Here is a 21762-nt window from a genome sequence, read left to right on the forward strand (position 1 = left end):
GTGTATATTTATGGAAACCAGGAGTCTTGGATGGAAATGCCTGCACAGTGTTAGAGTATATATATGTTTTTAGAATGCATTATATGGTCCACTCAGCTCCCAATTGACCCTCGTCGTTTGGATATCAGGTCTTTGGGAAGTTGAGATTGACTTACCGGTGACTTTCACACACTCCACCCTTCTGACTTAGGAAAAAAAGGCATCGAGCTTGGCATGTAGGCTTTCAGAGATGGGGTCACATGCTTCCTAACACTCACTAACTGGGTGTTTGCTTGCTGCTTCTGGCTTCTTCCTCTGTAAGATGGGAAAGCTGACGCCAAGCTATTCTGACTTTGCTCCATGCCTCTCTCATCTCTCAATGCCTTTCTAACCTCTCACCTCCATCGCCACACATGCCGCCTGCCTCTGCCTTTTGACATGGGAGAGGCTATGTTCCTTCCCTGAATCTCAGTGTCCTCATCTATAAAATGGGTACAATAATGATCACCAGACAAAATTATGGGAGGACTGAATGAGTAAATTTAAGTGCATGGACAAAACAAAACAAAACCAAACAAAACAAAACAATAGCCCCTTCCTATTTGGGGAACCTGGTTAGGACCTGTCAACAACATTTCTGTGGAATTCTTGCTTAACATGGAAGAACAGGATCTCTAGGTTGGCCTATGGGGTGTAGCTCTGCCATCTGCTAACCATGAAGCTCTGGGAAATAATGACATCACTGGCTATTGCCTTAAAAGCTCTGACGCAGACAGTATGGTGCATGGAGCTCCTTGCCTCCCTTTGTTCCAGGTTTGCAAGCATTGGTGGTCACTGTTGACTTAGAGCTATTCTTTCTCCTGAAGCAACTCCTGAGTCACAGACACACACACCTTCCTTCCTTCCTTCCTTCCTTCCTTCCCTCCCTCCCTCCCTCCCTCCCTCCCTTTGCTCTTAGAGGCTTTTGGTTAAATACAAATGCCAGTATTTGGGGAACAGATAGTGCCTGTTCCATTTTGCAGGTTCAGCTGAGCCCTTAAAAGAAAGGAGTTGCCCAAGCCAAGGCTCTGAGGTGCTAGATCTTCCCTTCAGAGGTTTCCACCCTGCACCCCCAGCTTCTAGGGACTTAGGGCCTCCTGAGGCTAAGATGACCAGCTATCCCAGCCACCCTGGAGCTTTGAGGACTTCACACTTATGCCAGAATCCTCTTCATCCTGGGTACATGGGGCAGACGGTTCATCCTCTTTGAAAGCCACTAGGAAACCAGGGAGCCCCAGGACAAGATATTCGATACCAACCTTCTGAGTCGGGCTATATGGCACATGATGCCTGGGGTGGTCTCTGGCCAGAGCATAACATCCTGAAGAGGGTGACCCCTACCTTTTGGTCTTCTTGAGGACAGGAACCAGACCCAGTCAGAATGAGTCTTGAAGTGACATGTCTTCTCAGCCTCCATGCACAGATGAAGACCAGACATTTTGGAAAAGAGTTTGAATTAGAAAAGATATTTCTGCTGGGCAGTAGTGATATATGCCTTTAATCCCAGCACTCAGGAGGCAGAGGCAGAATTCTGTGAGTTCGAGGTCAGCCTGGTCTACAAAGTGAGTTCCAGGACAGGCTCCAAAGCTAGAGAAACCCTGTCTCAAAAAACAAACAAAAGATGCTTCTATTCGCAGAAGATGGAAACCCAACTCAACAGAAGTAGGAATAAAACAAGCGGAGAAGGGTATGGTCATCAGTGCCTGTAGCTGAGACATCTGGAGGACTGAGCCAGTATGAACCCTGCGGGACTGACCATCACCATGTCTATAGGCTCTGCGAGCTTTCTTGGCAGCCTTGCCATCAGGTGGGCTTCTCTCGCAGGTGCCAAACTGGCCCAGTCAATAACCCAATGGAAGGAGAGCACAAACCCTGGAATTGGCTTTGATTGGCTAGTTTGAGTCACATACTAGCCAATCATCCTGATGGGAGAGAGGGGACCCTTTGATTGGCTAGGGCTGAGTTATGTACACAAGTTGGGACATAAGAATTGAAATATCAGAGGTCTGCTCATATCTGAGCCCACCCGGGAGAGGTCTCGGTGTTACCGTTGTAAAAAGGTCACAGCTGTCCATTTCACACCCTGAGTTACAACTGTGTGCACCCTGGGCCAGGTGGGCCAGGACAGAAGTGGAGAGCCTGGGTTGCAGTCCAGTGATGCTCAGGTGGTTTGGGGATGACTGTTGGCCTCTGGAAGACTTGGAAGCTTATGGGATGGCCGTGCCCTGAAGGCTGCCCTGTCATCTGAGCAAGATGGGAAGAAACGAGCCTGACCTCTGTACTGTCCTCCCCTCTCTTGTTCAACCACTTCAGGTTCTTCTGTAACCCAGTTGCTGGCCCGAGACATGGACAATGACCCGTTGGTGTTTGGTGTGTCTGGGGAGGAGGCCTCTCGCTTCTTTGCTGTGGAACCTGACACTGGTGTGGTGTGGCTCCGGCAACCTCTGGACAGAGAGGTATGGCACATGACTCCATAGTCTCGGCCCTTTCCTGGAGGAGCAGGGGCAGACAGTGGAAGAAGGTGGCACAGCATCTTTGGGGCGGGGTCTTCTTCCAAGGGCCGATCCTACCTCTGCTGGGACCATTTGTCTTAGCGGTAGCTCTCTTCCAGGGCTGTCTTGGACCTGGTTGGAGTGGGTTGGATGGGGGTTCTTAGAGCCAGGAGAAGCATTGGATGAGCAAGAGGAAAGTGACCATGAGGTCATCTCTAACCCTGTTCTCTCCTCTCCTTCCCCCTCTTCTTTTAGACTAAGTCTGAGTTCACAGTGGAGTTCTCCGTGAGTGATCACCAAGGGGTGAGTGTCCCTCGAGACCCTATAGCCCTATGAGGGCTGATCCTGGACTTAGTGGGTCCCTGGGCTGCGTGGGTAGGAAGAGGCCTGAGGGGAGGGACAGTGTTGAGCCCAGCACATCTCTCCCCAGGTGATCACACGGAAGGTGAATATCCAAGTTGGAGATGTGAATGACAATGCCCCCACGTTTCACAACCAGCCCTACAGTGTGCGCATCCCTGAGGTAAGGACCTTCTAGGTCACGTGTGGGATACTGGGATGATGGTTCCTGGGACCACAGCTGTTCTCCAGTCCAACTGGGCAATAGTATAGTGATCTGAGTACAAGTAGATGCCTTGCCCCTGGCTCACACTCTAGCCCGGATTCCACTTGGGACCAATGAGAGCTACCCATCCTGTGGCTGAAAGGATGACTAGGCCAGCGAGTAGAGAGAGCCCCAGGCCTGCCCTGGCAGATCTCACCCCCATCTGGAGTTGGTAATGGAACAGGAACTGGGAGAAGAAAGTATTAATGCCTTCTACCTTCCATCTGCAGCCTGCTGTGGGCCTTGGACAAGGCATACAGGCAGGCCTTACCCCAGCACTACTTGCTTTGGCCAGAATCCGGTCCCTGCGGGACTGGGGAATTTGCATGTCCCTAGCTGTGTGGTCTGGCCCGCAGTTCCCGGGAGCTTCTGTTCTGTGTACTCTGACTGTGTTTGCATGAGTGCATGCGTGTAAAATCAAGCCATCGCTGGTAATTGAGAAGTACAAATTATTGCGTTACAAACGGTTCGTTAATAAGCTGGCTCCCAACGGCACCAGGGCTCTCTTCTCTTGCTGTCCCTCACCACGGTGGCTGGCCATTAGCTGGGAGAAGCCCCTGACTGAGACTGGTAGAGAGCTTCTGACTGGGTGTCCCCCAAGCCTGCCCTCAGGGCTCTATCTGGGGCCCAGCTGGGGTGAAAATGACGGGAGACATAGTCCTCTGGAAAGGCAGGCTGGCACCAGACACTGGAATCCTAACTCCTTCGTGCCATCGGTCACTGGGAAACAAAAAGAGGCAAGAATATTCCCTAGGCTTAAGTGGGAGAGGGACTTGCCCAATGTCACAGCTGTAACTTTGACCCTAACTTCTGAGGCACCTAAGACTCCCGAAGGGCGAAGGGATCTTCTCTTACAAACCAGAGGTCCTGGCCCTCAGCACTCAATGGTGAGCCAAGGGTCCTAACACTTGTGCCAGTTGGAGGGTAGGAGGGCAGCTGTAAAACCGGGACTATCCAGTGGTGCCCGGGACAGGATGGCAGGAGAGAGGGTCCACATTCATCAGCAGGGGGGCACAGTACCCTGACGTGCCTGAGAACAGCGGCTTGGCTTCTGGCTCTCGCTCACTTGGAAGTGCCCCTAATTCAATTAAGGGTCTCTGCGTGCCAGCCTGCGCTCTAAGCCTGGACTCGGAAGCCAAGGGCATGGCTCGGAGTTAATGAGCCTTGTGCCCATTGCTCAGCTGCCATCCTGGCAGGCCCGGCTGTCCTCTGTCCTCCCTGGAGAGGGAATGGGAGGCAACAGCAGTGATAAGAGGACAAGCAGTCCTGTCCCTCCTTCCCAGCCCTTGGTCTGGAGGCCAGCTCTTTCCTCTTGCCTCCTGCAGAAATGCAACCTGTAGAATACCCCCTGCTGGAACCCGCACCCCTGGGGTCCTCCAAGCCTCTTGGCTTCCACTGTTGTTCATTTAATTAGCAAAGATTGTCCAGTATGCATGGTTCTGTGTGGGTCTCATTCTCAGGCCTGAGAAGCTGCAGAAACAGAGTGTTGGGACTCATGGCAAATGGTCCCAAGACACACCCCTGCCCATGCACTGTCTTTAACCCCTCTGGGCCTAGTCTTCCCTGTCACCTAAGAATGAAGAGGTGAGGTAGATACCTGCAGAGAGCCCACAGTGCTGGAGGAAGGCCTTTCCAATTCATTTGCTTGTGGGTAGACACCTATGGTCACTCTGTGGCCTGTTACTTGATGCTGGCTTTGGGGCTGCTCAGTGTGTCCAGGGCATATGGTATCAGCTAGATGGAGGCCCAGTCATCTTGGCACGGCCCATCCCTGGGCCTGGTGTGGTCACCTGAGCTGGAACTGAGCTACTTGGCCCAACCCCAGCTGGGGAACCAGCACAGGCGCTGGCCCCTGGCCTGGAATGGAGACCATAGTTCTCTGCTTGCATTAAAGGTATCCTGGATGTACCATGGTTCGTTGGAGAGGCAAGTCCAATGGCAGAGGCCCTTGAATGGGAGCAGGGTGAGACTGAAGACCAGGGTGATGGGGTGAAGAGAGGAGCAGGCAAACCACAGACCTTGGTGGGAATGAGCACCTGGCAAATTCCAGAGTGTCTGGGACTTCCCAGGGCTTCCTGGAGGAGGTGGCTTTCAGTAGACCTGACAGCAGTAGGAGGAAGGACAGTGAAGAGAGGGGACCTAATCTCTGGTCCTTGTCATATAAACTGACTTTATATGTACCATAGCCTATGTACTGGCTTAGTGTGTGTGGAGTGGGGAGGGGGATACAGCTGCCCAACTAGGGGATTGACCAGTACTTTTCTTATTAAGAATCTAAGGGTAGAGCCTAGCAGGTGATGCTCTTTACTTCCCAGGAGTCCCTTGTGCTTAAGGGATGGTAGAAAAATTCCTAGACTGCCTCCATCTATCTACTCAAGTCCTCTATGAGCATTTAAGTCAAAATCCCTTACCTTCCTAACGGCAATGTCCCTAAACCTAGGCTCTAATGATTAACTAGATGGTCTGTGGGGCCAGAATAGCCTGGCTGTGATGCTGATACACTGTCACTCCCCTGCCTTCCTAAGGATGTACTGAGCTCCCGTGCATGTAGGCTTGCAAGGAGATGCAGGAGAGCCATGCACCTCCAGACACCCAGCACCGTGGTTTAGAACTGTGATGGACCAGGGGGTCCTCAAGTGCCCCAGCAGAGTATCCTGGGTGACTATTCAGAGATTTCTCCCCATCCTGTGATTCTGCCTCAGTAGATCAAGGAGAGCTGGTTTAGGGATCTGATTTTGTATATATATGGGTCCCTGGGCCTAGCCACACTTAGGCAAGACAGTGAGCCATTGCTGAGCTCTGTCCATCCTTTTAAAATGTTCTTTTGGATATGGTCTTGTGAAGGTCTTGCCTAGGCTGGCCTCAAACACATTACAGGCCTGTGCCACCACACAGGGGAGGCCAGAAATCTGCAGGATGGTGACAGTGAGCCCTGCTAGGTTTGGAGAACTTGACAGGGTGACCGCGAGGGTTTCTGAAAGATGCAGAGAGCAGTTTCCTGGTATGAAAACCTTCAGCAGTCCATGATGCCTATGGGGACCTCAGCCCCTGAGGTCAGCAGTAGTGGAGTGGGAGACACCTAAGCCAAGGCTCATACCCCAGTCTGTGCAGTCTGTGCCTGGTGCCCCTAAAGGCCCAGCCTCTCTGCCAGGAGAAAGCAGACAGGTGTGTGTTTGTGTTTGTGCTGTCTTCCTTTCTGCCCACCCTCCTCCCCTTGCTAAGCGGCTCTCTGTGTAATTATCCATTTTATCAGGGCAAAAGGCCCCGCAATTCACTTGTCGAAGCTCTAACGAGGGAGCGCGGATGCTTTCAAGTCCGTAAAGAAAGGGGAAATCCGGCTAGAATTGGCAACTTAATTCACCAAGCCAGCCTCGACAGACCTCATTAAGCCCCCGTGTATTCATTTCAGCCTAATGGCTGTCACGCTGACTGCTGTTTGATTTGCTGTAATAGACTTTTATGGCCTGCCAATTTGCTCAAACGTGTTTGCCTGTGTCTGTGCCCAGCGGTACTGCTCCACTACCTCGGCGAGGGGGCCTGGCTTGCCTTGCTGACCTTCAACACTGCCTAGCTTGTTCCTCTCTGGAGGTCAGTTCTCAGTCCTGCAGGGTGCCTGGGGAGGTGACCCTGATGCTGGGGTATTTGGGCAGGAGGGTAGCGGTGAGATTAGAAGTCTGGAAGGGTTGGTGGCTTCTGGGACAGTCGAGGGTTCCCTGGAGTCTCAGGGACACGGTGTCCTTGATGTTCGCACAAGTGGAGCTTCCTCAGCTGGGCAGCTCTGGCTTTTATCCATCTGGTCACAACTCACCTTCTACCTCACTTGGCTGAATCCTCCTGTCCACCCGAGGAATGCTTCAGTGCATTTAGTCTGCCCGCCTGGCTTTCTCTATTCCCACACTTACCTTGCTAACTCATTAAAGTCCAACTCAGTTGAGCCTTCAAAGCCCAGGTTGGATCTGTGTAGCCTGATCTTCAGTGTGCTTTTTTCTGTGGCTGCAGAAAACGTTTGTTTGAACAGCTCCTGGGCGGGACCCTTTGATGACTTGGGCATGGCAGGCGGCGGGGGGAGGGAGGGGACACCTTGGATGACTCGGACATGCAGGGGGTGGGGAATAGATGTCCCCACTCTCCAATTATGCTGCTTTCAATGAGTGACTTGCTCTCTCCGTTCCTACTTATTCTCATCCCTCCATGCACCCCCTTTGTCTCTGTCTGTCTGTCTGTCTCTCTGATTAAAAGGGCTTTGCACATGTGCAAAGTGCCCTAATGCTGACACACAGCCAGACCCCCTTTCCCTTTGATTTTGTAATAGTCTCACCAAGTGACCCAGGCCGGCCTTGACCATACTATCCCCGCCTCAGGTCCTCGGAGAGCTAGCATCACAGGCCTGCCTCAACCACCAGCTTGGACCTCTGTCATCTTCTCTAGAAGATGAATGTCATTGCTTGTCACCAATAGGATTGTTCGACTTGTGTTAATGTAGGTAGGAGACGATCTTAGTCTAATGCTGCTTAATGGGTTGAGATCTTCACCCTCAGAGGAAGCCGTTTTCTAAAGGGAGAAACCAGTGCACTCACTCTTGACTGTGCCTCCTGTTGTTAAATGTTATGGTGGCTTTGTGTGCGCAGCCCAATGGAAGTATGTGGGCTGTACATGCTGGGTCCTAGTAGGATGCATAGGAGTTCCTTAGGGTAGGCAACTAATACCATGCATTTCCTGGAATCTTTTGCTATCTTTTTTATATACTGGAATTTCCAAAAGAAGGCGAATTCTAACCCAAACTGGAGGCCCTGCTGAGACAAGATGGTAGCTGAGGGCTAGGAACATAGGTCCCTTGCAAGTCCCCAAGTTACCACAAAGAGACAAATGGAGACAAAGCCAGGCTAAAGGTAGGTTCCCTAGGCTCAGGTCTCTGTGGCACTTGGATCCCACAGAGATCTTTTTTTTTTTTAATTGAGAAAAGGAGAAAAAAAAAAAACAAGTTTCCACCTCCTCCCAGCCTCCCATTTCCCTCCCCCTCCTCCCCCCCACGCCCCCTCCTCCCACCCTTCTCCCCCTCCCCCCACTCCTTTCCCCCTCCCTCTCCAGTCCAAAGAGCAGTCAGGGTTTTCTGCCCTGTGGTAAGACCTAGGACCTCCCACCTCCGTCCATATCTAGGAAGGTGAACATCCAAACTGGCTGGGCTCCCACAAAGCCATCACATTACATAGGATCAAACCCCCGTGCCATTGTCCTTTGCGTCTCATCAGCCCTCATAGTTCGCCATGTTCAGAGAGTCCAGTTTTATCCCATGTTTTTTCAGTCACAGTCCAGCTGGTCTTGGTGAGCTCTCAATAGATCAGCTCCACTGTCTCAGTGGGTGGGTGCATCCCTCGTGGTCCCAACTTCTTTGCTCATGTTCTCCCTCCTTCTGCTCCTCATTGGGACTTTGGGAGCTCAGTCCAGTGCTCCAGTGTGGGTCTCTGTCTCTATCTCCATCCATCACCAGATGAAGGTTCCGTCCTGATGGGATTCCTCAGCCCCACAGAGATCTTTGTGGCTTCAAGTGACCCGTTATGAAGTGAAGATGCTAGGGAGGAAGTAAAAGAGGTCCAGAAGCTCAAGGAGGGCCCTACTGGGGGACCTGTTCTTGACACCTGTTACTTACTGCCTGGACCTTGTACGTAGATGGGACAGAGGGTGGTTATCAGATAATGAAAGCTGTCTTGGTTGATTTTCTATTGCTTCCATGTACAGAATGGAAACACATTCTTGTTGCAGCTCAATGGAATGGCAGTACTGTACCCATGCAGAGTGCTCAGCATGGGGACCAGGTTGAACGTGTGTCTGGCACATGGCTGTGGTTCTGACCTTTACCATCTGTATATCTGTCTCTACCAGTAGAGCAAGGATGCGGCTTGGTCATCTGGGCCTGCTGAGCACCAACCAGTGCAGGGCCTGGCATATACAAGGTGCCCAGCAAATGTCTCGTCATGGGTGACCGTCACAATGGGCAGGGCTGTGGCACCTCTCTGTCTGGTAGCACTCATGAAGATAAAAGGAGAGTTTATACAAGGGCATTCCCAAAGTAGAATTTCCTTTATGGAGCTCATATAGATGTGAGCAGCTGACCTGGGATGGGGAACCTGTTCCTACCCTACTCCTCATTTCTTCCTGCATTTCAAAATCATTGCATTCCAGCTGGCAGTCTCTGGTACCTGCCAGTCCCTGGATTTTAGAACTCTTCATGCTAAAGCATGTGGGGAGCCGTGAGGTGGTGACTATGTGAGTCCAGGGCACATGAGGAGCCAAGGAGGGCAACTTCTTAGTACCCCAGTGTGCCTACCTTCAGCGTGCAAGTTAGCGGTGAATGATTTATGAACTGTATCCTCAGGTTGCAGGAGAGGTGGGGGTGGGGATCCTCCTGGCACATGTTGCCATCCCCTCCAAGGTGTCAGCTTTACTCATGATAGTGTCGTCTCCCCCACGCCAGGGGAGGCAGCCCCATGACAGGCTGTATTAATTTATATGTCGGGGCCACAGTGCCTGCAGCCTCCTCTGCATCTGTAGCCAGTGGCCTATTGATCTGGAAGAAAGAGAACGATAAATCATCTTGGCCTGGGACTCGGCAGGCCACAGTGGGGCAGCTGGCTCCCCAAGATGGCAGCCTGTGATATCTTAATGCCCCAAGGCTCTCCCCACCCTCTAACTCATAGCTTTGGTCTCCTCCCTCTGTCAGCACAGTGACAGATCCCTGGGACTCCCCGCTTTCCACAGACACACATGCTACAGCCTGTGGCAGCCAAGAAGGCAACCACTGGGTTAGCAGCAGACTTGCCCCTGTGTATCCAGCTACCACCTGTTCCGAGGAGGTGTGTGTGTGCGTATGTGTGTGCGTGCATGCGTATGTGTGAGAGGGGAGAGGCAGAGGAGGAGAGAAATCGATCATTTAAATACTCCCATCTAGGTCTTGGGAGACGGAAGGCTCCGTGACTAAAGCACTTGCTGCACAAACTTGAGTATCTGAGTTTGAATCCCCAGATCCCATGTAAATCTGGGCATAGTAGAATATACCTGTAACCCAGCATTCCTACAGTGGGATGGGAGGCAAAGACAGGACCGGCTAGACTGTCTCACACATGCCGTGGCTTGTGTACTCACATATGGGCACAAATGTGTACACACACCACGATCATCTTTCTCTGGGAACTCTCCCTATCCTTTCACCTTCATGACAGCCCTCAGTAAGAGAAGACTTGAGTTTTACATTGATAGACCGTGGAAACTGAGGCCAAGATGAATCTGCCTGCTGACTTTTCTCCAAGTCCCCACGTGAAATCACTGGTACAATACCACTGTCTACAGCAATATCCTTCTTCTGTGCATGTATGCAGTCGGCCTCACCCTTTCCAGCAGTAACCCACTCCTGCAAGGACCTTCAGCACCACCCACTCACAGCATGCTTGTGTGTGTTTGTATCCCTGTCTGGTGCCTGCTTGTGATTGGTTGCAGTCTGCTGGGATGGGATCCTGACTAAACCAGACCAGGGAAAGGGGCCAAGAACACTATGCCTTGTGTCTTGATTTACCCTAAAGACGTCAAATTGTTTTCATACTTAGTGCACAGATCAATGGGGTCCTGTGGCAGGTTCACCCAGAGCCCGCTGCCAGGTCTGTGCAATAATTTTCAGCCCCACTGGTGTCCTCCTGCAGCTTGGGGACCCAGCAATAGCCCTTGTGATGCCGCTTGGGCTTGTGGGCTAGTAGATACCTAGAGGCTGCAGCTGTTCCAGCTGTCAGGTAGCAGTGCAGGTGACAAGTAGGTGACCGTCTCCTCCATGGCCTTGCCTCTATCCTGCCCTTAGCCACCTCGTCCTGCTTAGCTACCAGGAAGGACAACAGTGGGCCCCAGAACCGAGCCCAGGGAGCTGGACCCAGCCATACACTCAGAGATTTCTTGCTCTATCTTCTGTACAGGGAAGTGAAGTTAAGGAACCTGATTCCCCAAGACTCATGTGGGATGTGGCCAGGTTCATAGACACCCTTTCTGCACCCTCCACATAAGGAAAGAGAGCACCACATGATGCAGGGAGCTAGATAGCATTAAAATGATTATTTGGTTTTAAAGATAATAGCGTTCTGATCAGTTTCTTGGTCAGTTCCAGCTGGAAGTCTTTGGGCTCATAGAAGGGTCTGGCAGTGGCAGCATGTCCCACTCCATGCCCATGAAGCAGGGACTTAGTAGAGCCAGCTCTCAGGCACCAGTGATGCTCGGGTGCATGCCAGGACACCCTTTATTGCTTCTCACCCATTCAGTAATGACCTTTGACACAGAAGGAAAGGATGGCTGCAGCCTGATGGCCTGTGCCTGGAGTCCAGCTGTTATCTCGTGGCTCCCTGACCCTTTAATGGTCTCCTCCCCTTTCCACAAGGTCTCCTGCCTTGCCTTCTCCTGCAGTGGAAGACCTGGGTGGAGCTGGCTTAGGAAATCCTAGGTCCCAGGAGGCTACAACCAAGTGCAGCTATGGCTTTCTGAATCGGGAGGACCTGTGTCTGACTGTGACACACAGCTTGGGTCCCTGCTGAGTGCCACACATACAAGTTCTTACTCCACACTGGGTGGCCTTGTCACCACTCAGAGTCTCAGCATCTCCATCTGTAAAGCTGGTAAGCATGGAGTTCTAAAAAGTTCAGTGGAGGCACAAGGGTGGCCCTTGACTGTAACTGATTATGAAAGTACCGGAACTCAGGAGGTTTCCTGGAAACGGAGAAAGCACTCCAGGTGGGCTCCATTGCCTTAGACTGGCCAGTAGATATCAGAGACCAGTGACAACCCCCCTCCCCATGCACACCATGACAAGTGTGTGCCCATCCCCTTTAAATAATAGTACATTTTTAAAACATTAAAGCTCATAAAACACCTGAGCCTCCTAGATAGCTCAGCGGTTCAAAATACTTGCTTTGAGTTTGGTTCCCAGCACCTACATCAGGCAGCTCACAACCAACCGCCCCATCACGCCAGTTCCAGGGGATCTGAACCCTCCTCTGATCTCTTCAGGCACCTGCACACACATGACACATGTTCACATGGACACACATTTACATAAACATAAAGTCTTATCAATGTGAAATGGCATGCACAAAAAGACATGGCAGAGGCAAAATGGCCCTGGCTATGGAGAAGTAACTAGAATATGCTCTGTCCCTATAGACTCCTGTCCCTCTGGGTGACACCTGTCCACACATTCTGTAGGTGGTTGGTACTTCTACAGAGGGTCAAATCTTGTTCAAGGCCACTTGGTCAGGGACAAAGTTCTGAGGACCCGAGCTAGTCACAGAAGAGTCTCGGGGAAGCACCTTAGAGAACCTGTGTCCTGAAGCCTGTTCCCTGCCAGAGGCAGGCTCTGTGTCCCCAGGAAGAGGAGGCAGTGATACCCCCAGATGCCAGAGTCCAGGCCTGGGACAGCATGGAGGTGCAGAGTCTGCTGGTAAACCTCCAGGGAGCCACATTCTATCTGTCCCCTGGGGTATGGGACTTAATCTCAGCCCCTGGCTTCCACTTATCCTAACAAGCATTGTCAAAACAGTGCAGAGACAGGCCCACAAGCCCCCGTGACATTGAGCCCTGCAGCACAATGGGCTGTTTTGATGGTTTTGCCAGTTGCCTGACCCTCCTTGTTTCCTACCAGGAGGGGACGGCACTCTCGCAGGCTTTCTGCCGATGGAATTAGTATAATTTCTCTGATTCCCCAGCAGCCTTTAATTACTTTGTAACTTTGTGGTGCTTGCCTGAAGCGGGAGGGACTGGGCTTTCTCTCTTTATAATAACCTTAAGTGGAAGCTGCCTGTCCATCTATTAAAAAGCCTACTCTTCTCTCCAGATGAGATAATGCCGCGGGGAGATAGTACCCCCGGCATAATCACTAGGTACAATAGAATAATCCCTGCTTGTTTCCTCCTTCATCCATCGCCAGCCCTCCTCCCCAGGACAGGGATTGAGGAGGGCTGCAGGCCAGGTCATGTCCTTGTTGGAGAGGGCACAGGCTTGGGCTGTACCTTCTCCAAGGCTTGCCCCAGAGAGAGGAAGATGGCACAGAGGCCCCTTCTTGCTGTCCACTGCTCTCTATAACCCTAGGGTAGCCCAGCACGGTGTTACCTTCACAGTGGCACCCACCGTATCACAGAAAGCCGATTTGACTTAAGATTGTAAGCTGGGATGGTGTCCCGAAACAAGGCTGTGCTTGTCCTTTCTCACTGTGTGGTCATTATCGGTGCCCTTTCCAAGATACAGCCTGCAGGTGGGCAGCCTGTCCTCTGTCAATCATTTGCCCAAACTTATGCTTCCTCCCTAGAACAACACAGCAAGAAAATCTGATCCCGGCTGCAAGAGAGGCTGGTCCCAGCCATTCCTTGCCTTCAGTAGTAGCCACCAGAATCCAGCCTCAGACACTTCTCTTGTCCTGCTCTTGGGGTGCTTTTACACTGCCCCCACCCCAGTTTCCAGCCTGCTTGGACTCTGCCTCTTGAGCTTGACTCAGTCTTTCCATGGGGTGGTTCAGACTCAGACCAGTAGGCAGGCCTTCCTGTCATGGCCACCTGCCTATAAACTCAGGTGGGCTCCCTCAGTGAGTCAGTGAGGCACCTCCTGACCAGAAAGGGGTGAAGATCTCACTCGTGGCCACGTTGCTCATTCAGAGCTCTTGTTGTTATTAAATAGGACCGCTCACCCTGGGCCTGTACCCCCACAGAGGGTAGCCTCTCAAAAGTTGACATTCGAGAGAGCCAGAGGGGACCCTAAGTGTTCATGAAGGGAGACTCGAAAGGTAGTAACTAGCTTCTGTGGGGTCATCAGGGTGGAGCCAGAGTTAAGTCCTTGTGGCTTCTCGGAAACAGGACAGTAGAGGAGCCATTCACACATGCACATAAGGTGTGCATGCACTGTGTCTCCACAGGAGCCCTATGCGGCCCACAAGGGACCACCACCATAAATGGGCTTTTGACCTTGGGTCAGACCCGTGAGCACAAGCAACCCTTTTACTCTATAATGTTCCCCACCCTCAGCTGTTTGGTTATAGCAACAGAAACAGGGCCAGTGCAGGCATCTATGACTGGGAGACCTCACGGGAGTAGTGCAGGTCACTGACTGGTATGTTCTGAGTCAACTTGTGGAACTGCCCCTGGGTCAGAAACCAGGCTGGCCAGCACCTTGCAGCTCTCCCAACTCTTCTCCTCCCTTCAGGTGACCTTGTTTCTAAGGCACACAGTTCTGTTGCCTGTGGTTGTGATTGTGTATATACCCTTTAGCGATTGGTTTTGTTGTAGATAGGGCCGGGCCTTAAACTCAAAATCTGCCTGCCTCAGCCTTCCAAGTACTGAAATCACAGGCTCTGTGTGGTCTTCTATCATGTTCTTATTGCTGCCCCAAACCGTGGGAGCAGGCAGCTGAGCTTCTGCTGAAAGGCCGCACCCCACGATGGGGAGGGACACTCTATCGAGAGTCCCCAGAACAGGAGAAAAACTTGAATCCTGAGTGTAGCATTGGCAGCTGCACCCGGGAGTGTTTGTTGTCTGTGAGTCCCATGGGCATCGGATGGATGACATGAGAGATGTCTGCCTAGAGGGGCTAGACACTCTTTCCCAGCTTAGGACACCTCTGCAGGTACCTTGAGCTGAGCAGGAAATTGATGGAGTGCAGGGATTAAAGAGGAAGGGGGAAGAAAGGAAAGAAGCCTCAAAGACGTCCTGTGTGAGAGGCAGATTCCCAATGATCTAGTTAGGGAAACCCAGAGAGGACAAGCAACTTGTCCAAGGTCACACAGCTAACCCTGACTCTGACAATTTTTGCTGTGCCAAGACCAATCTGCATGCATCTTATCTCTGCAGCATCCACACTGGGTTTAGGGTCAGTTGTAGGGGTTTGCTGTCTCCAGGGAACAGCCTTAGCCTGGAGGTGGAAGGGGGAGAGGGTATGTGCTTAGGAAAGATTCTTTGAGATGAGTTTATTGTGTTCTGCCTCCTTCCAAGTGGCCGTTCATATCGGCAGCCCCATCTCTGGCCCACATGAGAAAACACAAAAATCTTTAAAGGTGTCTTAGAGGTTGGAATGGGTTTTTTTTTCTTCTTCTTCTTCTTTCTTTGCTGGTCAGGGCTGGGGCAGGTGGAGGACAGAGGAAATAATTCTTGTAAGGCATTGTCTCATGCCTCACCTCCCCCCAAACCGTCAGGTCTTCCAAACCCAGGGGCTAGCAAACCCTAAAAGAATTGTACCAACCACAGCCCCAAAGATGGAGATGGAGGCGATGCGTCAGCAGTCACTGGGGCGGAAGACCCTAAATGGTGTGGAAGTAATGCCTAAAGTGTGCCGCGATTACAGACATTTCCAGCGGGCCTCAGGCGACCGGGGCGGTGCCGGTGGCTGAGGAAATAAATCCTGAAGTGTGGGGCTTTGCAGAGCCTGAAGGAACGAGGCTGGTGCAGTGAGTCCCCAGTGCAGGGCAGCAGAGGGGAGTGGGGCTTACTCCTTCATTCCCCATCCCTCTAATCCATCCAAGTTCCAGTCCCTTGGATGGGTGGCAGCCTGTCTCTTTCAGTTGGAGATGGAGCATCGTGGTGGAACACCTGCCTAAGATGAGCAAGGCCTTGGGTTCCATGCCTAACATCTTCAGGCCCCCCAAATCAACACTTTTGTGAATGTAATGTGTGTGTGTGTGTGTGTGTGTGTGTGTGTGTGTGTGTGAGAGAGAGAGAGAGAGAGAGAGAGAGAGAGAGAGAGAGAGAGAGAGAGAGAATATAACTCAATCTCTGCTCCTAGTGCTCTAGCCCCTCTAGCTTGTTGCCTGGTTTCATCTGAGTTCAGAACTGGTCGAGGTAATCAACGGGAGGATGCCTCATTCAAAAGAACAGCCATCATTTAAAGATGTGGTAGGCTAAATGATGACTCCACCAGTGGCTTTTTTTACCTCACCTGGCCACAGGGATTTGCTGATGGGATGGCCCTGTGTTGTCTCCAGGAGATGGTCAGACAAGATGGGGGGAGGGTTGTCATGTTGCTGAATTTAAAGATGGAAGTGTTAAAATACTGTAGTGATGTCTAATACCTTGAACCCTATTATTTAAAAAAAATAATAAAACAATTATAGCCGAGCAGTGGTGGTGCATGCCTTTAATCCCAGCACTCGGGAGGCAGAGGCAGGCAGATCTCTGTGAGTTTGAGGCTAGCCTGGTCTACAAGAGCTAGTTCCAGAACAGGCTCCAAAGCTATAGAGAAATCCTGTTTCGAAAAACCAATATATATATATTACAATTAAAAAGATAGATGCAGACGTGAGCCATGGGATTCAAGCCTACCAGAAACTCAAAGGCAGGGCTGAGAGCCTCCTGAGGCTTTCCGGGCATCCTTCCCACACTCTGATTTTAGTCCAGTCAGACCCACTCTGGGTCCTGAACTCTAGAACTCAAAGGTGAGAAATCTGTGCTACTTTAGGTCACTAAGTCTGTAATAATTTGTTACAGCAGCCATAGGTCATAGGCACAAGAGAGGCTCTGAAGGCGGAATAGCAGGAAGGAGATGAATGACACAGTCCCTGACCTCCAGGAGACTCTGGTAGGGTTACTCTGTAACTGCAATGCCTCCCTGTAAAACAGAAACAGAGACCTAAGACCTTGGAACCAAATAGCTACCAAGTGGAGCTTAACTCAGGTTGTTGAGGGAGGGGCAAAGTGGGCAGTTCAGCAGTCTGCTGCTGGCCCCACTTCATGCCACCTTGTCCTGGCTCCCCTGCTCTTGTCGCCCCTGTAGTGGCTGATTCCAAGCACACCTTCCTCTGGGTGACAGAGCTGGGCACAGCAGCTGTACCTGAGCGTAGGAGGTTGGCCCTGTCTGTAGCAGCTTTGGAGACAGTATAGACCCTGGTGAGCCACAGGCACAGGGACCCCTTCCTGCTGAACACAGAGCCACCTCCTACAGAGATAGGGACTCCCGCTTCCTGCTGGGTCCCTAATCTGCAGCTTGTTACTGAGGTCTGTAGAGTCTCCAGAGATGGAAAGGCTGCCATCCTCTCTTTGAGGAAGGAAGAGTGGGGCTCTGTGGACCATCACCTTTGTTCTTATGATTTGTCTCACACACGGGACATCGAGACTTGCCAGCTGCTTGGAGATAAGTCCATCTTACAATCTGCAAGGACCAAGCCTAGGAGTCCTGAGTATAGGGAAGGTTGAATGACAGTAGAAATGACAGTAACGAGGATGGAGGATGTCCCTCACTCATTCACATTCCTGTCACAGTTAGCTGATGGCATGGGGGTATCAGTCAGCTTTTGGTTGCTTCAACATAGTGCCCGACAGTGCTCCTGTGAAGTAAGGCAAGGTTTATTGTGTTGATAGCACTGGGATCCAGTGTCCACATGGCACACTTCAGGCTTGGCAAGGGCTGCCCCTGGTCTGCATCATGTCATGGTACACGGTAGATGCCAATGTTGGGAACAAGCTATTACATGTATCACCAGGAATGGAAAGAAGAGAGGCTGTGTTCCCCCGAGCCTTGTTGAGGGTGCACCTCCAATAACCTATGGAACCGCCACTAGCCTTCGAAAGGTTCTGCTACTAGCCAACAGCAGCAGCAGCAATAGCAGCCTGGGAACCTCTTCGAGATCATCAATATCGCTAAGGTCATAGCAATAGGCTTAGGGTTATCCCATCTGTAAGATGGGGACCTGCCCCCAGAGAGACCAAGTTAATCACTTATATCACACAGCAGAACTGGAATCTAGAGTGACTTACTACTTCTGTGGATCATGGGTCTAGGCAGTGGCATGGAGATCATGCCACCATCAGGGGACCATGCCTGGGATCCTCAGAAAACCTGCAGGGATAGCCAGGGTCTTGGAGCTGGGGTCCCCCAAACCTTCCTTAGAGCCTTTTCTCCAGCACTGGGGTGCTAGATGCCTCCCCCAGTTCTAGAGAGCCCTTCTCGCTGTGTGTTCCTGGAGAGACTGCTCTGCCTACGCCAGCACGCACACACGCTTACACACACCTCACTGGGTGTCTGCCCTGCCTCCTTCCGTCCCAGTGTCTCCCTCACGGGTCAGCGCCCCAGAGCATTAAATCATGAACAAATCGGCTGCAGCCAGCAGGAGGGTAGGAGGAGGAAGGGAGGGGACATGGCCAGCAAGGCCATTAGCAGTGTGCTGGCCAGGCAGACGAGCCTCGGCTGATTGGGAAAGTGGCCGGCCTCCTCTTTAGAACAGGGCTCGTCAGAGGCCGCTATGGTATGATGTGCCTGAAACACACACACACGGACTGTTGTGCTTTTCTGGGGACTCACGGAAACTGCATGGCTTGCAGCCAGAATATCCAGTCCAAGAGAACAGTGTTCAGATGGACCCTGTTCCTCCCCGACCGGCGAGACTTGGGAAATATCTGCCCCTTGTGAAGGAGGCAGAGATGAACACACTCAAATTGGCACAGGTCTGCCGTGAATTCTGGCCTGAACTCGCAGGCCAGCAATTGAGCTTTATTGGCCCTGATCCTCTTATCTTAGAATGGGGGAGGTCACAAACCCACAAAAGATTCCTCTCTGCAATCAAGAACAGGGCTCACCTGCCACAGCTAGTGCTGTAGAAGCTGAGGTGGGGCTTGGGGACCCTTGTATGATCCTTGTGGTGATTTGAGTAAGAATGGCCCCCATAGGCTCTATATTTGAATGCTTAGTCATCAGGAAGTGGCACTAGAGAAGGATTAGGAGGTGTGACCTTCTTGGAGTAGGTGGGGCTTTGTTGGAGGAAGTGTGTCCCTGGGGGTGGGCTTTGAAGTTTCAAAAACCCATCCAGACCCAGTTTTCTCTCTTCCCTTGACCTGTGGGATCAGGTTGTAGCTCAGTGTGTGTGTGTGTGTGTGTGTGTGTGTGTGTGTGTGTGTGTGTCCATGCTGCCTGCCATGATAATGGACTAAACCTCTGAAACTGTAAGCTGGCTTCCAATCAAATGCTTTCCTTTTTTAAGAGTTGCCTTGGTCATGGTGTCTAAGACATAATTAAGACAACAGCCAAGGGATAGAGGAGCCAATCTTGCTGCTGATTCCCTGAGATAGCATTGAGGATTTTTCCATGTGTCTTTGGCCCTTACATCTTGGGCCTCTGTTTAACCATCTAGAAAACAGTGTGACCGTTTTGTCTATGGCTATAAGAAACAGAAGGGCCACTGGGTTCAAAATGATAGCAGACTACAACTCATCTCTCCAGTCCTGACTTGCCAATGCCAGGGCAAGGCATCCGGGTGGCACTCTGTTACCCAGGAGGTGATGGCTACCATCAGTAAGATGCAATCATTCTGAGCTGTGTCACCCTGTAGGGCTTCTTGGGACTTGGGGTTGAGTGTTCTTACCCCAGCAAAGGTCATGGGTCAGTCGTATCCCAGCAGCCAATGAACGGGAGCAGGGCCCATGTTGGTAAGTTGAGGTCCAGGACTTTGGGGTACTCTGGACTCACCTGGTGCTCAGAACAAGTCCTTCCTGGTACCATAAACCACAGGGCCTAGTAGGGGCTGTCAGCCGGGCAGGTCCATCCCTTCTGCACGGCTGGCCTCGCAGCCAGCCTGCAGTAGACACGGCTTTTTTGTTTTTGGTTAAAAAGCCTCATTGGAGCGTTATGATATTGCGATGTGAGGGTAATTGAGCTGAAAGCTATTCTCTTCCTGCAGCCAGCGCGATAGGAGTGATTGAGGTGCCGGGCCTCCCCACCAGCCTGGGGATCCTGATGAAAGTTCCGTGTAGAAACAGGACTGTGTACAAGGAGGGTCCTGAGTTTTGGGATTTGGGGCTGCGAGGCCAGGCCTCTCTGCCCACTAGGAGCAGACAGCTAAGCTCCTAGGGCTCCCATGGACTGGGACGAATAGGACATCCCCAGTGCTAGGTCTTGGGAGGTTGGGCTCTGGCTGTGTCCCCCAAGCTCTCCCCATCACTTCCTTTTCTCATAGAACCTATCCCTTTTACCCATACCCCCCACCCTCAAAGTCTTTCTGTTTTGGAGTTTGAACTCTGAGCTTCTGGGGATGTTAAGCAAGTGCCCCATTACTGAGTCACACTCCCAAACGCTTCTAGGTAAGTTCTAGGCAAGCACTCTACTGCTGAGCTGAACCCTCAATTCCTTACCTCTACAGAGGTTCTCTACTGTGAGCCACACCCTAACCCATCCCATGTAGATTCCAGAGAAGCTCTATCCCTTTGAGTCACGCCCCAGCCCCTCCCTGGCAGATTCTAGGCAAGTGTACTGCCATGAAGCCAGCTCCTCTTGACCCTACTGGGCTGGCTCTCTCTGCTTTCTGGATCTCCCCCAAGTTGTATGCCACATCCTTTAGTGTTTAGACAACACAGTGTGTTTCTGAGCCAAATGTTATGCCCCTGTGACTCAACCCAGGCACCTTGTTAACATCCAGTCTCTGGTTCTATAAGTCTGAGACAGGGTCTGCAGGGCTTTCAAGCTCTTGTGGATGCCAATACCACTGGTCTTCCTTTCTCTGTTTGAGGACTAAGACTCTAAGAAGCCATCAGGCCATGGGCAGAGTAAGTGTGACCAGGGCTCAGCTATGAGGAGGGAGCCACCCACTGTGACAGGAGCCTATTCCTGAGGAAGACGTCCTTGCGTGGTTGTGTGCTAAACAAGGGGCCGTGTGCTTAAAACTGCTTCCTGCTACTTACTGGGTAAACTGAGGCTGCATACAAAGGTACCCTCGATCCACTGCCTCATGTCTCCAGCAAGAATGTGGAAGTCCAAGCAAGAGACTCAAGTGCACTGAGTTTCTCTCCCAGGATTCTTTCTGGGCAGGGGTGTGGTTCAGTTGGTAGAGTTCTTCATGCGCGAAGCCCTGAGTTCAATAGCTTCAGCTCCACATAAACAAGGCATGGCATCCCACTCCTGTAAGCTCACCACCTGGGAGAGGTGGAGGCAGGAAGACCAGAAGCTCACCATCACCATTGTCTCCATAGTCTGAAGTCAGCCAGGGCTATACAAGAAAGTAAGCTGCCAGGCGACTATGTAGCACTTTCCTGACCATTGCTCACTCCCAGCTTGTAGAGCTGAACTTAAGACACAGGACAGGAGGGCTGCAAGTTCCTGCTGAGGGGAGGGAAGCTCCCTAAAGAGCAAGATGCTCCTGGCTTCCAGTCAGTCATCTCCCTCAGGCGCACCCCCTCATACACACTTAGACTGTCTTCCTGCTGGGATATTAACTGCCACCAGGTTGAAGTGAGGGGGGCCATTAATATGAGCTTCCTCATAAGCAAGGAGCCGGCCCAGGCCTGGACTTGGCGCTTATCTCTGCCGACCAGGCTCTCCGAGAACAGAGCTCCCCTGGCAGGTGGCCAGGTCCAATGAGGACAGAGAGGCCCAGCTCTCCTGACTCTGCTGAGTGGCCCAGCTGAGCCTGGGCCCCCTTCCCCGCTGGAGCCATAGGCTTGGCAGGACCACTCAGCAGGCAGAGGCCATGCCGCCATGCAAAGATGGGCTTTGAATCTATGTAACACTCCTGACCTGGCCCTGGTTCTTCTTTCCCTTAGGCCACTCTGCCAGGGGCAAGAGGAATGGGTCTTGTTTATTGATGTTAGTAGTGTACACAGGTGTGCAAGGCTGGGGTGCAGTCATCGTTGCATCTTCCTCCTTGTGTTCCAACAGCCCATC

At 51.8% G+C, this 21762-nt stretch overlaps 1 protein-coding gene across 4 annotated transcripts in view; it reads left to right on the forward strand.

The window, feature by feature from the left end:
- Nucleotides 1-21762, forward strand: part of Cdh23 (cadherin related 23) — a 326387-nt gene that overhangs the window by 55498 nt on the left and 249127 nt on the right. For all 4 annotated transcript variants that reach the window (XM_041655414.1, XM_041655412.1, XM_041655411.1 and 1 more), the window contains exons 3-5: nt 2332-2474; nt 2766-2813; nt 2941-3033. In XM_041655414.1, the coding sequence (XP_041511348.1) occupies nt 2332-2474; nt 2766-2813; nt 2941-3033 (284 nt within the window). The remainder of the gene's footprint in view (nt 1-2331; nt 2475-2765; nt 2814-2940; nt 3034-21762) is intronic.

Source organism: Microtus oregoni, unplaced genomic scaffold (genome assembly GCF_018167655.1).
Source record: "Microtus oregoni isolate MIOR12 unplaced genomic scaffold, Mior012 000007F_ref0000211, whole genome shotgun sequence".
Lineage (NCBI taxonomy): Eukaryota > Metazoa > Chordata > Mammalia > Rodentia > Cricetidae > Microtus > Microtus oregoni.